The sequence below is a fragment of the Acanthisitta chloris genome, unplaced genomic scaffold, assembly GCF_000695815.1.
Source record: "Acanthisitta chloris isolate BGI_N310 unplaced genomic scaffold, ASM69581v1 scaffold4740, whole genome shotgun sequence".
In the NCBI taxonomy this organism is placed as follows: domain Eukaryota; kingdom Metazoa; phylum Chordata; class Aves; order Passeriformes; family Acanthisittidae; genus Acanthisitta; species Acanthisitta chloris.
The window spans coordinates 15,609-33,824 of NW_008653211.1; the positions used below are offsets into that span (position 1 = coordinate 15,609).

Below are 18,216 nucleotides of genomic sequence, written 5' to 3' on the forward strand. Positions count from 1 at the left end.
CCATACCTGAATGCCCATACATCGTCGCAACACACTCGCCAGAATAGAAATCAAAGATGGAAAGGTTCTTGTCAGAACAACTGGTTGCAATATAAAGACCAGAGGGATCTGTTTGCACCTGGTTCAGGAGACAAGAGGAGTGCAAAGATCTGGTGAGAAAGTACATTCAAACTACATGAAAATGGTCCAGAATATTCAAGGCAGCCAAAGTAAACAGAATAAAAGGCAAGTAGCTCCCACAGGACTCCACCTGAGTACCATACTATCCAGCATCCCAATCTCCAACCTGACTAAACTTGTAAGACTATCTCCGACCTAATCAGAGACTAAAGGTACATTAATTAAATGCCTTCATGACTGAAGACACCACCACCAATGGACAGAGTTACATCTCTCTCTCCAACCTTCTTTTAACCACTGGATCTTCTTTCTCCTATTATAAGATTAAAACAAAACAAGAATACACCCCCCCCCCCAATCACACACACCCACACCCCAAAAAAAAAGTGAAATATTAAAAGATTCCAATCTTGAGGAGAGAAACAAACAAACAAACAAAAAAAAAAAAAAAAAAAAACAAACCAAAAAAAACCACCAAAACTCAACACTGCCAAGAAACTTTCTTTGGTGATGATGCTGTCAAATCTCCAGCATTTGCAACTACCATTTTTGGGCTAGTTTGTTTGTTGTTTGGTTTTTTTTCATGTGCACCTGTTTGTTGCTTTATCTTGGATCAAATATAAATCCCCCTCCAAATTCCTCACTATGTCTGCAGCAGTAGTTAACTTTTTCTTTTTGTTATGTTTATTTTATTGCTGTATCTGTTGCTTCCAGTATCACTGTTTGGTTTCTACTCATTAAACTGCAATGTATATTATGATCTCAGAACAACATGCCAAAAAAGTTTAAATTCCAGAGACAACCATAATCCCTTGGTTGCATAATTGTCTTAAAAATAAGCCAAGCAACATTAAAAATAATAGAGATTCCTTGCTTGAGGCACACACAAAAAAAACCTCCACAAAACCCCATAAAAGGTATTATAAACGAAAAAAAACTCTCAGCACATTTCATGGTTTCTGGTCTGAGAAAGATATAATCAAGCACCTAAGCTTATCAGCAATAAGGTGTAGCATTAATTTCTCATTTTCATTACTCTGGTTTATATAAAACTTCGTAGGATTTACAACAGGCAAAGAAAAAGTGAACTTATCTTTCTCTGTAAAACAGAAGAGCTGACCCTGAACAAAATTGTTTGTTTTCCCCTCCCTTTTTTACCCAGTTATTTGCATGCATCAATAATTTCAGCTGGAAGGGAACTACAATGATCTTCTATTCCTGCCTGACCAATCCAGTGCTGACCAAATTAAAGCTTGTTATTAAGGGCATCGTCCAAACACACCTTCAATGCTGGCAGGCTTGGGGCATCGACCACCACTCTAGGGTGTTTGACCAAACTCTCAGTAAAGAAATGCTTCCTATTGTCATCTAAACCTCCCCTGATGCAGCTTTGATCCATTCCCATGCATCCTGTCACTGAATATCAGGGAGAAGAGCTCAGCACCTCCCTCTTCGCATCCCCTCCTCAGAAGCTGTAGAGCAATGAGATCACCACTCAGCCTCCTCCTGTCCAAACTACACAAGCCCAAAGTCCTCAGCTGCTCCTCACAGGACATTCCTTCCAGTCCCTAATAATAATGCTGACCTCTGCAGATGAACAGAAGTATTTTATTTAAAAAAATAGAAAAATTAGCAGTGAAAAAAAATTACAATGACACTTGTTTGGCAACTTGGGGGATATTTTGGTTGTGTCAGCTGGTTTTTACCCATTAAAGACAAGAATGCAATTCTTCCACATCTCAATATACTGGCATCACTCTTAAATCTGAATCTTAAACACACCTGATTTACCAGGGTAAGCCCTGGTAGTGGCAGAAGCAGGTGTGCTACCCTACCCCAAGGCCTGGATGCACTCAGCAGGTGGGAAACATGAACAGACTCTCTCTAAGCAACTTCCAGGCTTGTCCAGCAGTCCAAGACTCTTGCTTTTCTGGACAGATGCTACTTAATTTTATCAACTCAAAGAGTTTCATTTGTATTTGCTCTCTGAAAACTACTTCAGAAACACTGATCAGCAGGCATCTCCACCTTAAAAATCCTGACAAAAACAGTCAAGAAAGCCAGAATGAGCTCTCTGGAGCAGAAAATAAAGGATTAAATTAAATGGATTAAATCATCTTCTGACAGATACTGGTGCAGTTCTATTTGTTTTTACAACATGGGCCTGTGACTCACTTACAAAAGAGGACAGAGAGAAGAGTCATACATCAACTTCAGCATTCACTGCCTCTTTTCCTGTTTTAGCCTGATGGAACCCAAATACATTACCAGCCCTTAAGGATAGCATTAAGGAGGAAGCAGCAACAGAGTAAAGGACAAAATATGGAGCAAGAAGAAATAAAATTTAAAAAAATAAATCTGTATTCAGGCTTGTATTTAATTTTCTTGGTGCTGAACTGCATTCAGAAAAGCGAGAAAAAATGAAAGAAAAAGAAAACAGCTTACTTTGATAAGGGTGCCATCTTCACCTTGGGATCCCTTGTAAAGCTTCTTCTGCTTCCCACTGCTTATGTTGAAAACCCTGAAGGGGATGACATAAAATAACATGGCTCATTTTGCCCAGGTACTGCTCTAGGGCTCTTGTCACCAGGATCCTTTTCTCTCCCTGTTCTTCATTCCACATGATAGAGGAAACAGGGCCAAGCCACAGAAAGTGGAGAAATTATCTCCATGACCTATAACCACGAATCATTTAAATGGTTCAAAAAACCATCTCTAAAGTAATGTAGAGGCCCAATACTAGATGATATGACACCAAGCAGATTATCTGAATTAAAACTGAGGTTTTATTCTCAAGCCAATAATCAATCAGTCCTTCCTGCTGTAAAATACCTGTGTTTCCTTCACATTAAAGATTAAGAGAGCTTTATTTATGTTAGAATACAAAACCAAATTACATCCAGTAGTGATATTTATCTATGACCAAAACTCTCTCAACATCTCATCCAGCTACAATAGGAAGAGACACACAACTACAGAGAGTCTCCTTTGCTTTCAAGAAGACAGATTGGAGAAATGGATTGAAAGGGAGCAGAGAATAGACTCCATTTGTCCAAAGACAGTCACACCTAGTTGAGTTTTAGGTTCCTACAGTCACATCTATTCCACAGGACCTCACAGCTTGTCACTAGACGTACCCCTAAACAGAAAAATTACCTCAGTGCAGAAGTTCTTGTGCCACAGCTCAATGATGTGCCAAGGAAGGCACACTTGCTCTCCCACTAAAAAGGCTTTACTCTGCAGAACAACCCAATGAGAAGTCAAGAGTCCCATGGGCATTTGCACATATTCACAGTTTCTTATCAGTGAGTTCAACCTCACAGTGTGAAGTGAGGTCTCAGATCTGTCTGAAAATGCTACATCAAATAACCTAGAGGAACAATGATGGAGATGGGGCCACCTCTTTTACAAATGCAAAAATATTTTCAAGACAAAAAGTCAACTAACCTGATGTTACGATCCTGGCATCCAATAGCTGCGTATTTCCAGCTGGGGTCCACATCCATGTCATACAGAGTGGTCTTCCTAACAATGTGATGCGTTCGGGTGAACTGAACCCCTTCTCCCGTCTAAACATGTGGGTAAAGACTGTGTCAAAATTAAGTACTCAACACATTATTAATACTGCTAAATACAGATGAGTCTTCTCACACAGCCAGCACAAAGCAACACTTCCCAGGGAGCTGCTGAGAGCAGCTGGGACTGGAGGCACAATGAACTCCTCCCTCCAGCCCATACTCTTTCACCCCTCCTCAGTGAAGGGGTTTTTCTTTCACAGCTCTGGCAGTGAAAGAAAAACATATCCTGACAGTTCCCTACTTCACATCTTGCTGTGAGAGGTCAGGCTGGGAGCAGCTGCATGCTTCACAAAACTAGTTCTCCAAATGTAATCTCTTGTATGGAGTCAATGAGAGACACTGAGGCTGAAATAGCAACAAGCTCATACAGAACCTCTGATATTCTTTGAAGTTGCTCCTTTGTGGAGAGATTATTAATTAAAAGTGCACAAAAAGCTGTAATAAGGTTACCTTCTGTGCAGTGCGGAAATAGATGCTCTTGTCTGCCCCACAGCTTATCATTCGCACTTTCCCATCGTTGGCTGGAACAAAAACGCAGGAGCCAATCAAAAGATAAACACAGATACATGGTGGAGGAAATGTTTCAATTTATACCACTGCTCTTTATTCCAGTCCTGATTAGCTAAGCCTGACTCCTCCCTAAGCAGCAAAACAGAAGCCCCTTCTCAGGGACAGAATTTGTTGTTAATGCTCAGAGTGCAAGAGGCCTTTAAACAAAGGCTTGACAAATGCTGAGTCCCTATGTGGCACAGCACCCTGTGGCAATAAGGCATGTTCACACTCAGTATGAGCTGAAAACAGGCAATAGGCAATTTTCAGACCTAAGAGTCAGTCACATGTTTCTTGCTGCCCTTTCTTACTGCAAGGGCAGGCTTCCCTTCTTCCCTTAGCACTCTTCTGTAACCAATCTGCTCCTTCAGCAATGTAACACCTAGGAAAACTCCAGGTAATGAAAACAGATCCCATATCATGCAAGCCCCTTGAACAGCACCCACTTTGAGCACGACTACACTTGGCTCACAGACCAGCACAAAGGTTCTAGCTGCCAGGCCTTGAGCCCAGTTCCCTCATCTCCCGAGAGTTCAGCTGGTTGCATTCAAGGCCACCTCACTGATAAGACAGACCTGTCAGAGAAGCTTTTACTGGCCTTGGAGCTCCTCAAGAAAAGATCTTGAAAAAGCCTCACAGTGGCTTTGGGGAGCCTGTACTACGAAGCTTCAAGTAAGGTCTCTTCACTGAGGAGCTGTTTTCAAACTGAGGTTCTCATCCTCGAGCCCCAATTGAGCTACACTGCAGCAGCATAGCAGCCACACCTGTGACTGGGCACATACCTTACTGAACCAAATCCTGACCCTGACCCACAGACTCAGCTTTCTGATTTGAATTTGAGCTTGTCTTGCTGCCATGGGCTTGCCTGGCAGGCACTGAACTGTGGCTGACCCTGACCACCATCTCCAGACTGATCAAGACCTTATCACTATGGATTTGTCAGGTGATCCACACTACTGGCTGGATCTAGTTACTGCCACTGGACTTGATCCGTTCCACCCTGTTCAGGTACTGTGGGACTTTCCCACTGCCAGTGAGGCCACTACTGTTGCCTGTCTTCCTGTCACCCCTGGCTATCAGCTCCTCCTGACAGAGCAGCCAACCCTTGCTGTTCCCAACAATAGCACAAGACAGCACACTGTTGTCTGACCATCAGCAGTAACTGAGTGCTAGGGATGCAACATTCTCCATTACTATGAATATAAAGTCTTACACTGGTTTGCCATGACAAATTTACTTGTGACTAGTTAATCCCAAAACCTTTTTTGGTGGGTTTGTGGATTTTTTTGGGCAATGACAGTTCTCTTCACTAAGGAGAGTATGTAGCCATCTGACATCAGTTAAAGGGAGTAAATCATTATAGAAAACAGCTTTCCAAAGAAATGCTGAGGACTTCAATCAGGAGAGGTTTTTTGAGTGGGTAGGAAGGAGAGGAGAAGAAAACAAAAAGGAAAAAGGGGGCAAGTACCATCAAGTATCACCTTATGTTAGGACTGCAGCTACAAAAGATGAAAAAAAACCAACCATCCTCAGCTTTAAACTGGCCTAGTTCAGTGTTTAAGTAGTCAAAATTACTTTACGGTAATGGGAACACGGCAGCGCTCAAATCTAGCTTTGGAGGGAGGCTATGATTCTCTACCTGCAAACTTCACTGCAGTGATGGAAGAAGAATGTTCATCCAGGGTCTGCTGCAGGCTATAGTCTTTTCCAGCATCCAAGACATGAATCAATCTATCCCGACTGGCTGAGGCTAAGAGCTTTAAACCTGTCAGAAAGGTAAAAAGAGTGGAAGATCATGACTAAAAAATTATTTTAGAAACAGCTTCTCAAGTCATCTTAGGGACTGCAGCTAACTGCATGGATGGACACAAAATAACACCCTTGGATTTCACACTATAACAATAAGCAGAATAAGTTGCAATCTCAGTCTACAGTATTCCAATGAAAAGTAGCAATCTCAACTACAACATTCCAAGGAAAACTATGAGAAAAAAAGCCTTTTTCAAAGGCTGGCTCTACTGGCCCAATGACATAAGCCTGATCTGAAGTCCAGAAGTAGCTCACCACTGAAAATTCTGACACACCATGGCTGTATATTCTGACTTGCCCAACACTACATTCATATGCAAAAGAGAAGCAGCTCAATTGCATTTACCTGTATCAGGTTTGGAGTATTCCAGACATAGGATCTCAGAGTCATGGGCATCCACCTTCAGCATTTCCTTCAGAGACTGCAACTCATATATCCTAAGACACAACATGGCTTATTTCAGTATGTTTAATAAAATTAGCAAGACCTGGTTTTGATTCTCATGCCTGACCAGCCTGCAATCTGCACAAGAAGCTTTATGGGATTACCTGAGGGTGCCTATCCTGTCTCCCGAGGCCAGGTGCTCCCCACTGGGACTGACACACACAGTGCGTATCCCCACCTTCGTATCCATCACTTGTGCATCAGCTTTGTCTGCACTTCCTGCTGATGTCCAGAAGTACCTGAGTGTTGTCATCTACATAGATGATTTTCATCAAGTCCTGGGGACACAATACACCCAGAAATATTTACTAGTTACAAAATATTAAACCAAAGCATCTGCCTTAGAAACTTGGTTCCTGGCCAACATACACACTTTATTTGCAATAATACCGTAACTGACAGGATCTTTTTTAGCTAGGAGCAAGCACTAAACCTGTACCTGAGTGTTGTCATCTACATAGATGATTTTCATCAAGTCCTGGGGACACAATACACCCAGAAATATTTACTAGTTACAAAATATTAAACCAAAGCATCTGCCTTAGAAACTTGGTTCCTGGCCAACATACACACTTTATTTGCAATAATACCGTAACTGACAGGATCTTTTTTAGCTAGGAGCAAGCACTAAACCTCTCCATATTGTAGGATGAAAGTTTAACAGCTGCATCTTACGATCATCCTCTGCATGTTTCCCTTCAAGCTAGAAACTAACAGCATCTCCTGCACTACAGACAATCTCTGGGGTTAGTGATTATAACATATTAGACGACACAGGAGGAATCTGAAAGACTTTTAGGGATCATCTAAATCAGCCTTCTGTGAACTGACAGAAAAAGCCAGAGTTTCTTCCACCATGAGCAGATTTTGGAGATCAGGGATGCTGTGCCCATGGATCCTCCAACATAACTGAGAACAGAAGGAAATGTCCATCACTGTTCTGTATGAGTATCCTCCCTGTTATATAGATGAAGTGAACGTAAATTGTTTCTCTTTCAATTCTCCCAGATCTCTGCTTCATTTAATAGACCTTTTCCAAACAAATCTTAAAGTGGTTACACATTACAGACATGGACAAAAGAGAAACAGCTCTCCTGAAGCACATGACCCTTATGGAAGAGACTAAGCTTGGTGAATCCTTGGGTGGTTTATGAAAGCAGTAATAGTCCCCAGAACCATTTCAGACAAACCGTCATTCCACCCAATAATTCCTTCATGTTTCTTCAGGTTCATACACTTAACCAGGCTTGTGCTCAGTTTACAGAGAAGCTTATGTTGACTTAAGAGATCCAAAGAAGTTTAGGCCTTAACTTGGGAATACCTGTACATGAGGAAGAGCAACCCCAAGGGCAAGGAGGTGATCAAAACCTAGGATCTTACATTGCTGAGGATGTTGCGGTGCAGAGCTGTGCCATGGATGTTGGAGCTTTCTGTGTTCCACAGGCGGATGGTGTTGTCAGAGGAGCAGGTGATGAAAGAACCAGGGGGGAGGCATGGCTGATTGTTGTCCTTCACCTCTGGATACATCTAAGGGCAGGTAAAATCAACCCCTGAATGAGATTGCCTGGCACCTGGCATCCTAGACACTGGTAGCAAGTTTCAAAACAAAATGAGACAAAAGGGCTGTCCTCTGTTTTGTAAAGGTGAAAACCAGACAGTACTAATGAAAACCTATTTGCAGAACAGAGTTTCATATTCACTTCAAACAAATGTTCACTGAACTTCTCTGAATGTAGAAAATCTCCTTAAGAAGTGTGCAACAAGCCAGCATCCTTTGTTTCTAATAGTTCAAAGAGAGCACCTCAAAGACCATGCAACACTGACCTTGCAACAACAACCCTGCAGTGCTGTTTGCACATTTCATCTACTACTGTCAATTTACAATTCAGAATAAAAGGGTGAGATGCAATTGATAAATAATAAGAGTCCTTAGCTCTTCCCACTTTCTTTCCACTTCCCCCTTTCCTGACCACTCTTAAACATATTTCAACATATTAACAACAAGATTGTTTCCTATAACTTTTTTCCTTCCTTCTGTCCCTCTGAGGGAAAGCCATCTAAACAGACTGAAAGATGACAGCCACTTGAGAGGCTGTTTCCAGATGTTCTGGTAAATAGGTTAAGAAGGATCAGAGATCAGATCTTAGCACTTGTTTCATTCTTCTTTCTTTGGAGCACTTGCTCACCACAGACCTCAAACAAAATTTTTTTTGAGGTCAGCAGTAAACTCTTGTGCATTTTCTGAAAGGAGCCCCTGCATTCAGCTTCCCAGTTCTGCTCCTTCTCTCACCTCTCACCTTTTAATGGTGAGACTTTTTTTCCCATTAGCACACTGCCTCTCACACATTTGGTCAGCCATTGCAGTGCAGCCAAACAGCTGTTCCCAACACCAACTTAGGCCCTGTAGCAGCCACAGTAACCACAGGAGAAAATTTGAGTCAATTCTTTCTCTCTGCAGTAAGTGTTTGCATTCAAATTTGGCAGCTCGTTAGAAGACTTCCTCAGCTGCAATTTGCAATCCAACACTTGTGTCTACAGACAACATACCTCAATGTTCCACACACAGGAAGAGTGGTACAAAGCAGAGTACACCTTGCCCACTTTCTTCGGGTCTTTGACATCCCACACATACAGGCTGTGGTCATTGTATACACAGGAAAGCCACTGGTTACTGGGGTCAAAGGTCAAGGCAATAGTGTCTGGATACTTCGCATCAGCCATACCACAGAAAAGACGGCTGCACAAAAGGAGAACAACATCCTGGTTACCTTGTGCTCGCTTGGAGTCAAGGCAAGGAGGTGAAGCATGAGAGCTCAGATTCTCCACAGGGCACTGCTGAGGGAAACAATACACTGTGGCATATATAGGTAGAGAGAGTAGCTGGCTGGGAAAACCTGTCTCCTGAATAGAGTCCCAAAAGAAGCCTCAAGGTCCCACAGCAAAAGTCACACAAACATACCCACCACAGACAGCTGACTGATTTTCCCTAAAGAAGGGCTGAAGACGACATTTGATAATTACTGGAAATCATCATAATTTCCTCTGCATTACTGAGTGGTAAAATCCAAATCAAATAATCTCAAAACAAAAGGGAGGGCAGCATCATCTTTTGGTGGGTACTGTATTTTGTTTACTGATAGCAGGAACTGCTCTTGCCAAGCAGAAGAATAAGTACCGCATTCAAAAGACAGGAGCACATCAGAGCAAGGGACAAAGGAATGGTTCATTTCAGTGGCCACTTGTCTGCCCTGTTTCCCTTCCACCCCTGCCCCACACACAGGCCAACACAGTGCTGCTTGCAGTAGCCTGTGAAATGGGCAACTGCAGATGGGTACAGTCCTTTCTAGACAGACAAGCTCTCTGATGCAAACTTAAAAAAGAATTCTGAAGAACAAGTAAACATCTTTTTTCCCACGTATGACCCAAGATCATGCCATGTGAGCCCTGTATCTCCTCTACAGGGGCTCTCTGTTCAGTCCTGCTGCCATGCATGTAAAGGAGCTGCTCTATTCACTTGAGTTGAACTCAGCCATGTCACAATGCTGTTAATGCTATTGAGCAAGGTCATTACAACCAGAGTGTCAGGGTGTTGAGAACAATTTAAAAGGACTGATGGAACCAAAGTGGAAATAGTGCAGCAGACAACTGGAGCCCTTCTTCTGCAAGTGCACAGGTTTGGAGGCTGGAAGAGCACATTCCAGATTCTACTGAGAAATGAAATCATTGATACAGGTGTAGGCACTTCTTTGCAGGCAACTGGCATCACACAGAGAGACTCTGGCATGCACAGGAATACAAGGAGTCCTGTATTTTCAAGCTTCTTTGGAAGTAATAAAATTAGTTTGAAAATGTTGTTTAGATTGTAATCAGCACTACATACCAATGTTTAAGAACCACATGAATATTTCTGCTTGACTACTGATGCACGAGAGCAGCAGAGAATATTTTTAAAAGGTCCATGTATGCAATTGCTTGACTTTAGCACTACCAGAAAGTGTTTACATTTTAAACTGAGCCAGTTTCTTTTCTAGCTCCCTTACTGAAACGTCATTATCTCCTACTTATTTTCTGGAGGATGATTATACAATACACTGTTTGAACTTATACCTCAAGTTCCCAAGAAAAGTATAGAAAAAATGTGAGTAAATAAATAAATAAATAAATAAATAAATAAGGCGGGGGTGTGTGTGTGTGTGGATAACAAGAAACCAACAAAAGAGTATATCTGTGACATGGTGACTCCAGATATCCAGTACAATGATGGCTGGTGGATTCATACATCTTCAGATTTCTTTCCATACTAGTCACAGAAGTGAAAGAGGGCAACAGTAGATGACTGGGAAAGCCTCCAACCAGGACTGACAAACAGCAACACATGAAGGGTTTTCTCTAGCATAAGCCTCTGCAAGCTGGCAGACAGAGCTGTACAGAAATCACATTACCCACACCAGAAGATAAGAAACAGAAAGCCAAGGAAAGATATTGGATCAAGGCAGGAAAGCAAGACAACAGAATGCACAAGACTGAGGGAGAAGAAAGACTACAAACAGCAATAGATTCTGGTCTATAAAAGATTGCAAGGGAGCCTTTGAAAAAGTGCCCCATGAGAGCCTGAGCATCTTTTAGCAAGATCATTATACTGCAATGGAGGAGAGTCTGCAGTCCTCACCAGTGACAAGCAAAGGATGTGCCATTGCACAAGAACAACAGAAGTGTGCCACAGCATCCTGTGCCCTCTGCCTGCCTGCTCATAGCAATGAATGCCAAAAGACCACCAGACCTGAGAAATCCCAGGGAGATGAGGAGCAAAATATGCTGTGCAGTCCAGCAACCAGCTTTGGGCTGTGGCCCAGCCACACAAGTCAAGGCTGCAACAGCTCAGAGAGATCTGCAACAGGTTGCCAATTTTAATCCATAAAAAGAGCATGCTACAGATGGCAAAGGTATGGGGAGCAGTTCTAACCCCCACCAGCCTCCCTGGCTCCCTTCCACCCTTCTCCATGGTACCTGGCCTCAGTCACGCTCGCGATGTCTGTTCCCAGGAAGTGTGGCTTCGGCAGGGTGGTGACAAAGTGAAGGTTCAGAGGGTTAAAAATCCGCACGGTGCCATCAGCGCAGCCGCAGAAGATATAGTCATGATTCACAGAGATGCAGTTTGCCACAGTGGTCTGAGGAGGACACAGCACATGAGAAGGTGAATAAGCATTGATCTCACATATCAAACGTCACCAGATACATGACAGGGAGAATAAAAAATTGACAGACAAAGGAGACATGGTCGGAAGACGGAAGAGCTGAAGTCGAACCCTGGGAGTAAGGAAAAGCCTAAAAATCTATTTTTCCTTTCTGAGTAGCTTCCCAGCCAAGGTCCATTGCAGATTCCAAGTGGTTTAAAAAAAGCCCACTTCCTCTAACACCCACTGCGTCAGAAGGTCAGCAGAGATGTACATTTGCTCCAGCTGAGTCCTACTCTGAACATTGCTTTTGTTCCTGTGACATTCAACACCACTAGAGTAAGGAAAAGCCTAAAAATCTATTTTTCCTTTCTGAGTAGCTTCCCAGCCAAGGTCCATTGCAGATTCCAAGTGGTTTAAAAAAAGCCCACTTCCTCTAACACCCACTGCGTCAGAAGGTCAGCAGAGATGTACATTTGCTCCAGCTGAGTCCTACTCTGAACATTGCTTTTGTTCCTGTGACATTCAACACCACTATCAGACAAGCAGCACCTCACCCTGTACTAGCACACCAACACATTACCTGTCTCAAGGGGGTAAGAAAAGAAAAAACAGATTTTCTTCCCCTCCCTTTGGGATCTGTACAAATGGCAGAAAATGGTACAAAATGGAGTGTGGTGAAAAGGGGATGAGTTCAACGCAAAAGGTTTTTTCAACTTACTGTGAAGCTGTCTGTATTCTGAGCGAGAGTGAAAGGCAGATTTTAGAGAGGAAAGGAAAGAAAAGAAGAGGTGTTTCACTTGAGTGAAAGCGTGGAAAGACTTTTTCCCCTTGATTTTAATATACTGGATCCTTTCAGGTGGGCATGTTACATTAAATTCTTAACTGTGAGCCAACCTGGTGGTTTAGAGTAGCCAAACTAATTAATACCTTCGAGAACCTACACTTAAGATGCACAAGCCAAGTAAGACACTGCAGAGTGGATAGAAATCAGAATCCTTCTAAAACACCTACTTGTCTAGGCCAAGCCAGGAAAGATCATACAGAGGTTGTCAAAGCTACAGAAGGACACTGCTTTGCCAGAAGAGCAGTAGCTGTAATGCTGAGGCCTGAGAATGAAAGTGCCTCAATGATCAACAAAATCCTGCTGCCAAGAGGCATCGCTATTTTTGCCTGACCTTTCAGAGTAAATCATTAAGTGGCAGAGGCCCAATGACTCTTACTGCTGGTGGTCAGCTTGCATTCTGAGTTCCCTTATTAACTGCTGTTCCTGCTCTGCTTCAGCAGGCACAAATACTGCAGAATAGGAGGATGTAAACTTACCCTCAGCTCCACCCACTTGTCTAGCAGCCTTTTTTCATTGAATTCACAGAGCAGCCCTGAGGATGTGATACAGAAGGTGCTGTCAGCTTTTTTGCCCCGTCCACAAGCCACATCTGCAAAGAAGTTGTTCCTCAGCTCTCCAAGCAATCCTGAGCGACCTAGCAAGGGTACTGTGGCATTGACCTACCAATAGAAAACAGATATTGTTAGAATTAGAATTGTAGGAAATACAGCAAGGCACTTCACAATTTTTCAGGTCATCAAGCCTTAAGGACTGAAGTGACCCAAAGAAGGAGCTGCCAACAGCCTACAAGGTGAGGTAGTGACATATTGTTCATGTTTACAACAGTTCATCAGCAGACAGCTGTCAGCTCTGTCCCCCAGAGTTAAAAATTTAAACACTTAAACAGCTAAAAATTAAAACACTTTGGCTGACATTTCTAAATGACACTCACAACCTACTGAGATGTTCATGCCAATATCATACAGCTCTCCCCACCTCTGTGCTCCAAGGAGTTCAATGACTGCAGCTCTTTTCTAATATATTAGTCTTTCCATATATGTGGCTGCTACAGAACAGGCATGCTGCTATGCAACTCCAGGAGCCATGCTCCTGCCTCAGTGCATGACAGGACACAAGCTTTTGGTGCTACCAGCCCATGGGGAGACTGATGCATGAGAGCCAGGGGTGGAATACTGTCCTTGAAACCCAGAAAAACCATAGTTCCCACTTCCCACAGCTCACTGGGGCAAAACCCATGCTGCCCTAAGATGGAAATGCCTGTTCACAGCTTGGCCTTGATGTACTTTCTCTCACCTTGGAGGTTTTGCTGTCATCCAGGTACCAGAACTTGATATGCCGATTTCCAGCAGTAACAAAGTAACTGCAGTCCTCCGAGAATGACACTGCTGTCACTTTACTTGAGACCTTGTTGGCTGCCACTACAATGTTTTTCTGGAAACACAATTGTTTAGATTGCTTCATTTCTTTGTGCAGAAGCAAAGGAAACCAATTTCAATTACAGGCATATATCCAGTACAAGCATTGCAGCAGGAAAAAGACAAGGCCCAAACTATTCCCAATTCTCCTCCGAATACAACCTGCCCAGCATTAGCTGGGAGCATTGATTTGGCAGACAGTGTAATTCACATTTATATTCAATTCCACTTCAACATTGACTGTGATCAAGAAAAAATCAGAGGCACTAGTGCCTGCAGAAACTTCCTGTCTAAGCCATGATAAACATGGTTTCACAATCACCAACAATTCAGGGCAAACCCATTTCCCTTTCTAAACAGCAAATGCATATGTAGACCAGCACACAGAGGCTTAGGACCCTTGCAGACCTCAACATCTGGACCACTGCTGTGGTCTTTCTTTAGGGAAGCAAGGGAACCCTACAGACAACATGGGTTTTGTTTTTCATCACAGTCAAATGACTACATCTCCTACCCAGGAAAAACAGGGAAATCAAAGCAGCAGCACAGAGGATAGAAGAAGGGTTGTGGTTAAAAGGGCAGGAAAATGCTTCAGGAGATCTGTATTCACATCTTGGTCTCCCAGTCTTCATTGACTTTGGTCAGGTAAAGTCTTTCTAGCTTTGGTGTCCAGCCTTCAAAATAAAGTCTAGCTGAACCTCCTGACAGTCACGGTTTGGAGCATACGCTTAAAGTGTGTATTCTTCAGCACAGAAGAGTGAGACAGTCCTTACCTCACAAGCTCTCCTGTGCGTAATTATAAATAGGATCACAGTGAACAGAATAAACCTGCACAAGCAAGGGAAAACAAAGCTGCTTGTACCGCCCCACACATGCCATGCATTGTGACCCTCTCCAAGTCACTACTTTAATTTGCTTAACTAGAAAGAACCAAAAGGCTGAGCACTCAGTTTTCAACACTGACATACACACTTAGGTTTTATCACCATGCACAGTTCAGCTGTACAAAAAAACCCAGCAAGGTCAAACTTCAGCTCACGTAAAAGACAACAGTGAGATCTTAAATTGCAGCACAGGAAATGTGATGAAGAGAGTAACACACTAAGTGAGCATGGACTTACAAGCTGCAAGAGAAGAGAAGGCTCTGGGAAAACCTTATAGCAACCTTCTAGTACCCAAGGGGCCCTACAGGAAACATTGGGTGTGACTCTTTATCAGGAAGTACAGTGATAGGACAAGGTGTAATAGTTTTAAATTGAAAGAGGGTAGATTTAGGTTAAATATTGGGAAGAAATTCTTTACTGTGAGGATGGTGAGGCACTGGAACAGGCTCCCAAAGATGCTGTAGATGCCCTATCCCTGGGAGTGTTCAAGCCCAGACTGGATGGGGCTTTGACAGGGTTTCCACCTGGTCTAGAGGAAGGTGTCCCTGCCCATGGCAGGGAGCTGGAACTAGATGATCCTTATGTCCATGCCAACCCAAACCCTTCTATGATCCTGTGAGATTTAACAGATACACTTAAATTTTTTCAAAACAGTCACATCTCTTTTAGAGAGGATTACAGCACCTGAAGAAGTAGCAGGAGCTGAATAAGTGCCTAGCATTTATTAATAGAGAAGATTCAAAGCCTACTGACAATAAGTGTATATTTTCTTACCTACAAATAACAAATGCTTCAATGTTTCCTAGAGGATAAGACATGGGCTTTGTTTCTACTGAGTGCTGCCCCACTCCACTGGCAGACTGGATCGACTGTGGCTGACTTCCATCGGCTTTCACCCACTATGAATTCTCTGTGTTCCCCTTCTCACCCATCAAGGCTGGGATCAGACTATGACAAACTGACATAACCAAAACAAAAGCCAAGAGCATCCACTACCCTAACAAAAGAAATCCCTGGCCGATGAGAGTTTCCTTCCTCAACCTCATAAATCAGTTTTTAATAAGCACCTAAAAAGCACAACAGTTTGGCAAAGTTTCAAAGTCCAGGCTTTTCTGGCTGGACAGCAAGATGTCGCATGTATCCAACTATAGACAATATCCCTTTAGAAGTTACTTAAGACCTTCCCTAAGAGCCCATAGCTTTCGCTCATGTCCAAACTCATCTGTGTCTATGAATGTCAAAAAACAAACAATAACTACAGAATTAAAAAACAAGCAGAAAGCAAGATAGAAATTACATAGTTTACAGTCAGACTGTCAACTCTTTTTAATTCAAGCAACACCTTGTAGTCCACTCATTCTCCTAGAAAACTTACCTTCCATGACCACACATTGACAATCATGTCATGCTGGTACCCCACTGAAACAATGTACTTGGAGCTGGGGGAGAAAGCCACACAGGCCACACCGTACTTGTGCTCCTGGAGCTCAGCCACCTGGGTTCGCTCAGCCACATCCCATACCCGAACTGCAGGCATGTGTCCACTCTAAAGGGGACAAGAATAGACATAAAACAGGAAATTCAACCCCTAGGGTGAGTTCTGACAGATTCAAGCATCTAAATATGTAGGAGCTTGGGAAAAGGTGTCCAGATGATGCACCCACAATAGGTTTAGAGGTTCCTTTGATTTTTTAAAATCCAGGTTGAGACTGACAACTTAAGGAGTATATGCCTTTCAACAGGTGTCCAAAAGAATTAATACAATCTCCCCTGCTTTAATCCTTTTCTTATGCTACTCACAAAACAGCCCAGAACAATACTTTGGAGGCACATCCCTGATCTTTGTAATGGGAACTTATAGCCTGCTTATGTAAAAGATTATAACAGATTGTATCTCTAGACTCATTGAAACAAAAGGCCCTTGCATCCTTTGCTCCTAACACAATGTGGACATCTGAGATATCAAGCCAGGTCATGTCATACAAAAACATGACACAACTGCTATGAAACTATCGGACACCATTTGGAGGAGGCCTCTGGGAGACTAGCAGCATCATTTCTGTCACAAAGGTAACACATGGATGCATTCTGCCTGAAAGAGTACAAGCAGGGTAATATCAGAGAAAAAGACATTGAGGGAACAGAACCTCTGCTTTTATGCTTGTTCTCTAGAGAAAGAGAAACGCCAATTCAGCACCTTCTGGCAGACAATTCTATTATTTTGTTTAATTGTTCATTATTGAACCAAACTAAAACAAGGCACACAAGATGAGCTGAAATGCTGGCCAAAAATGTGCTTGATAGGCAAATCCTACTCAAGCAACTGCTCATGATTTCACATTGAAGTCTGTCAAAACAGTAGCTTGCAAGATAACATATCCATGGCAACATGGAAAAATGGCACCTTTTTGATCAGTTTTAAGTAAGTCATTTGATTGTGAGGGAGATGCAAGTCTCATCACAAGTAAAAGTCAAAGTTTTAAAACCTCAAAATTCTGCATGCTTTAATTCTGTTGTTCAAAAGCTTTGCTAAGCAACAGCTTGTGGCCTGGAAAAATGCCACAGTCAGATTTTACTGCATTTGGTACAGTTCTCTCTCCTGCAAGACCAAGCTAAGGTCTCAAGGTGGCTGGCAAGATGTTACAATGAGCTGAATCAGCTCCAAACAGCTGTTGTACTTAAATACATACATATATGTATATATACATACATATAAATATTTTTCAGCATCTTAACATATACCCCGAGACCTTAACAAACTGAATCTGCATTTCAGCTTTCAAGAAATGTTCACCAAAAGTGAGCTCTGTGTCACCCTCATGGACAAGGAATCTATACTTCCATGGGGAGAAAGAAAAACTAATATAATTTAAAGAGATGAAAAGAAATCTATTTCATATCAATTTGAAATATATAAAAGACATTTCATATGCATGGCAGCCAAGGACTAACCTCCATGCTGTCCCTCCCTGAACAGACAGCCATGCAGAAAACTACAGTGTTATTAGGCAGAATTTGCATGAGGTGGCTAAGAGGAAGCTCGAAAAAGTGGACTGAGAAAGCATTTTCCTACGGGAGAGGTCGAATCTGCGACTGCTGACACCAGCAGGGGACGCTGCTACATTAAGCAATAATTCAAATGTCAAACACGTGGGAGGTTTCCGAAAAAAAAAAAAAAAGAAACGGTTTTACAACAGGGCTAGAGGAAACATGTTTTGCAACTGGAAAGGCTTTTTTTTTAAATCTGAATTTGCCATTTAGCCCAATGAAGCTGCAAACTGAAAAGCTTGAGTTGTTAGTAAGAAAAGTACCCGCTTCATTTTTTACCACTTTTCCTACCCCACATGAATAGAATTGAGCAACAGAAATATAATTTTTAAGAAAAGGGGAAGAGG

The 18,216-nt window shown here is 42.5% G+C and overlaps 1 protein-coding gene across 1 annotated transcript in view; it reads right to left on the reverse strand.

The window, feature by feature from the left end:
* LOC103807199 (mitogen-activated protein kinase-binding protein 1-like) overlaps window positions 1–18,216 on the reverse strand; it is a gene marked incomplete at both ends in the record, with an annotated part of 35,151 nt that overhangs the window by 15,045 nt on the left and 1,890 nt on the right. The window contains 14 exon segments of the mRNA XM_009079923.1: window positions 7–118; window positions 2,566–2,641; window positions 3,568–3,689; window positions 4,149–4,219; window positions 5,887–6,012; window positions 6,403–6,494; window positions 6,606–6,728; window positions 6,730–6,779; window positions 7,882–8,028; window positions 9,049–9,238; window positions 11,509–11,669; window positions 12,999–13,181; window positions 13,816–13,953; window positions 16,197–16,367. Coding sequence (XP_009078171.1) covers window positions 7–118; window positions 2,566–2,641; window positions 3,568–3,689; window positions 4,149–4,219; window positions 5,887–6,012; window positions 6,403–6,494; window positions 6,606–6,728; window positions 6,730–6,779; window positions 7,882–8,028; window positions 9,049–9,238; window positions 11,509–11,669; window positions 12,999–13,181; window positions 13,816–13,953; window positions 16,197–16,367 — 1,762 coding nt within the window.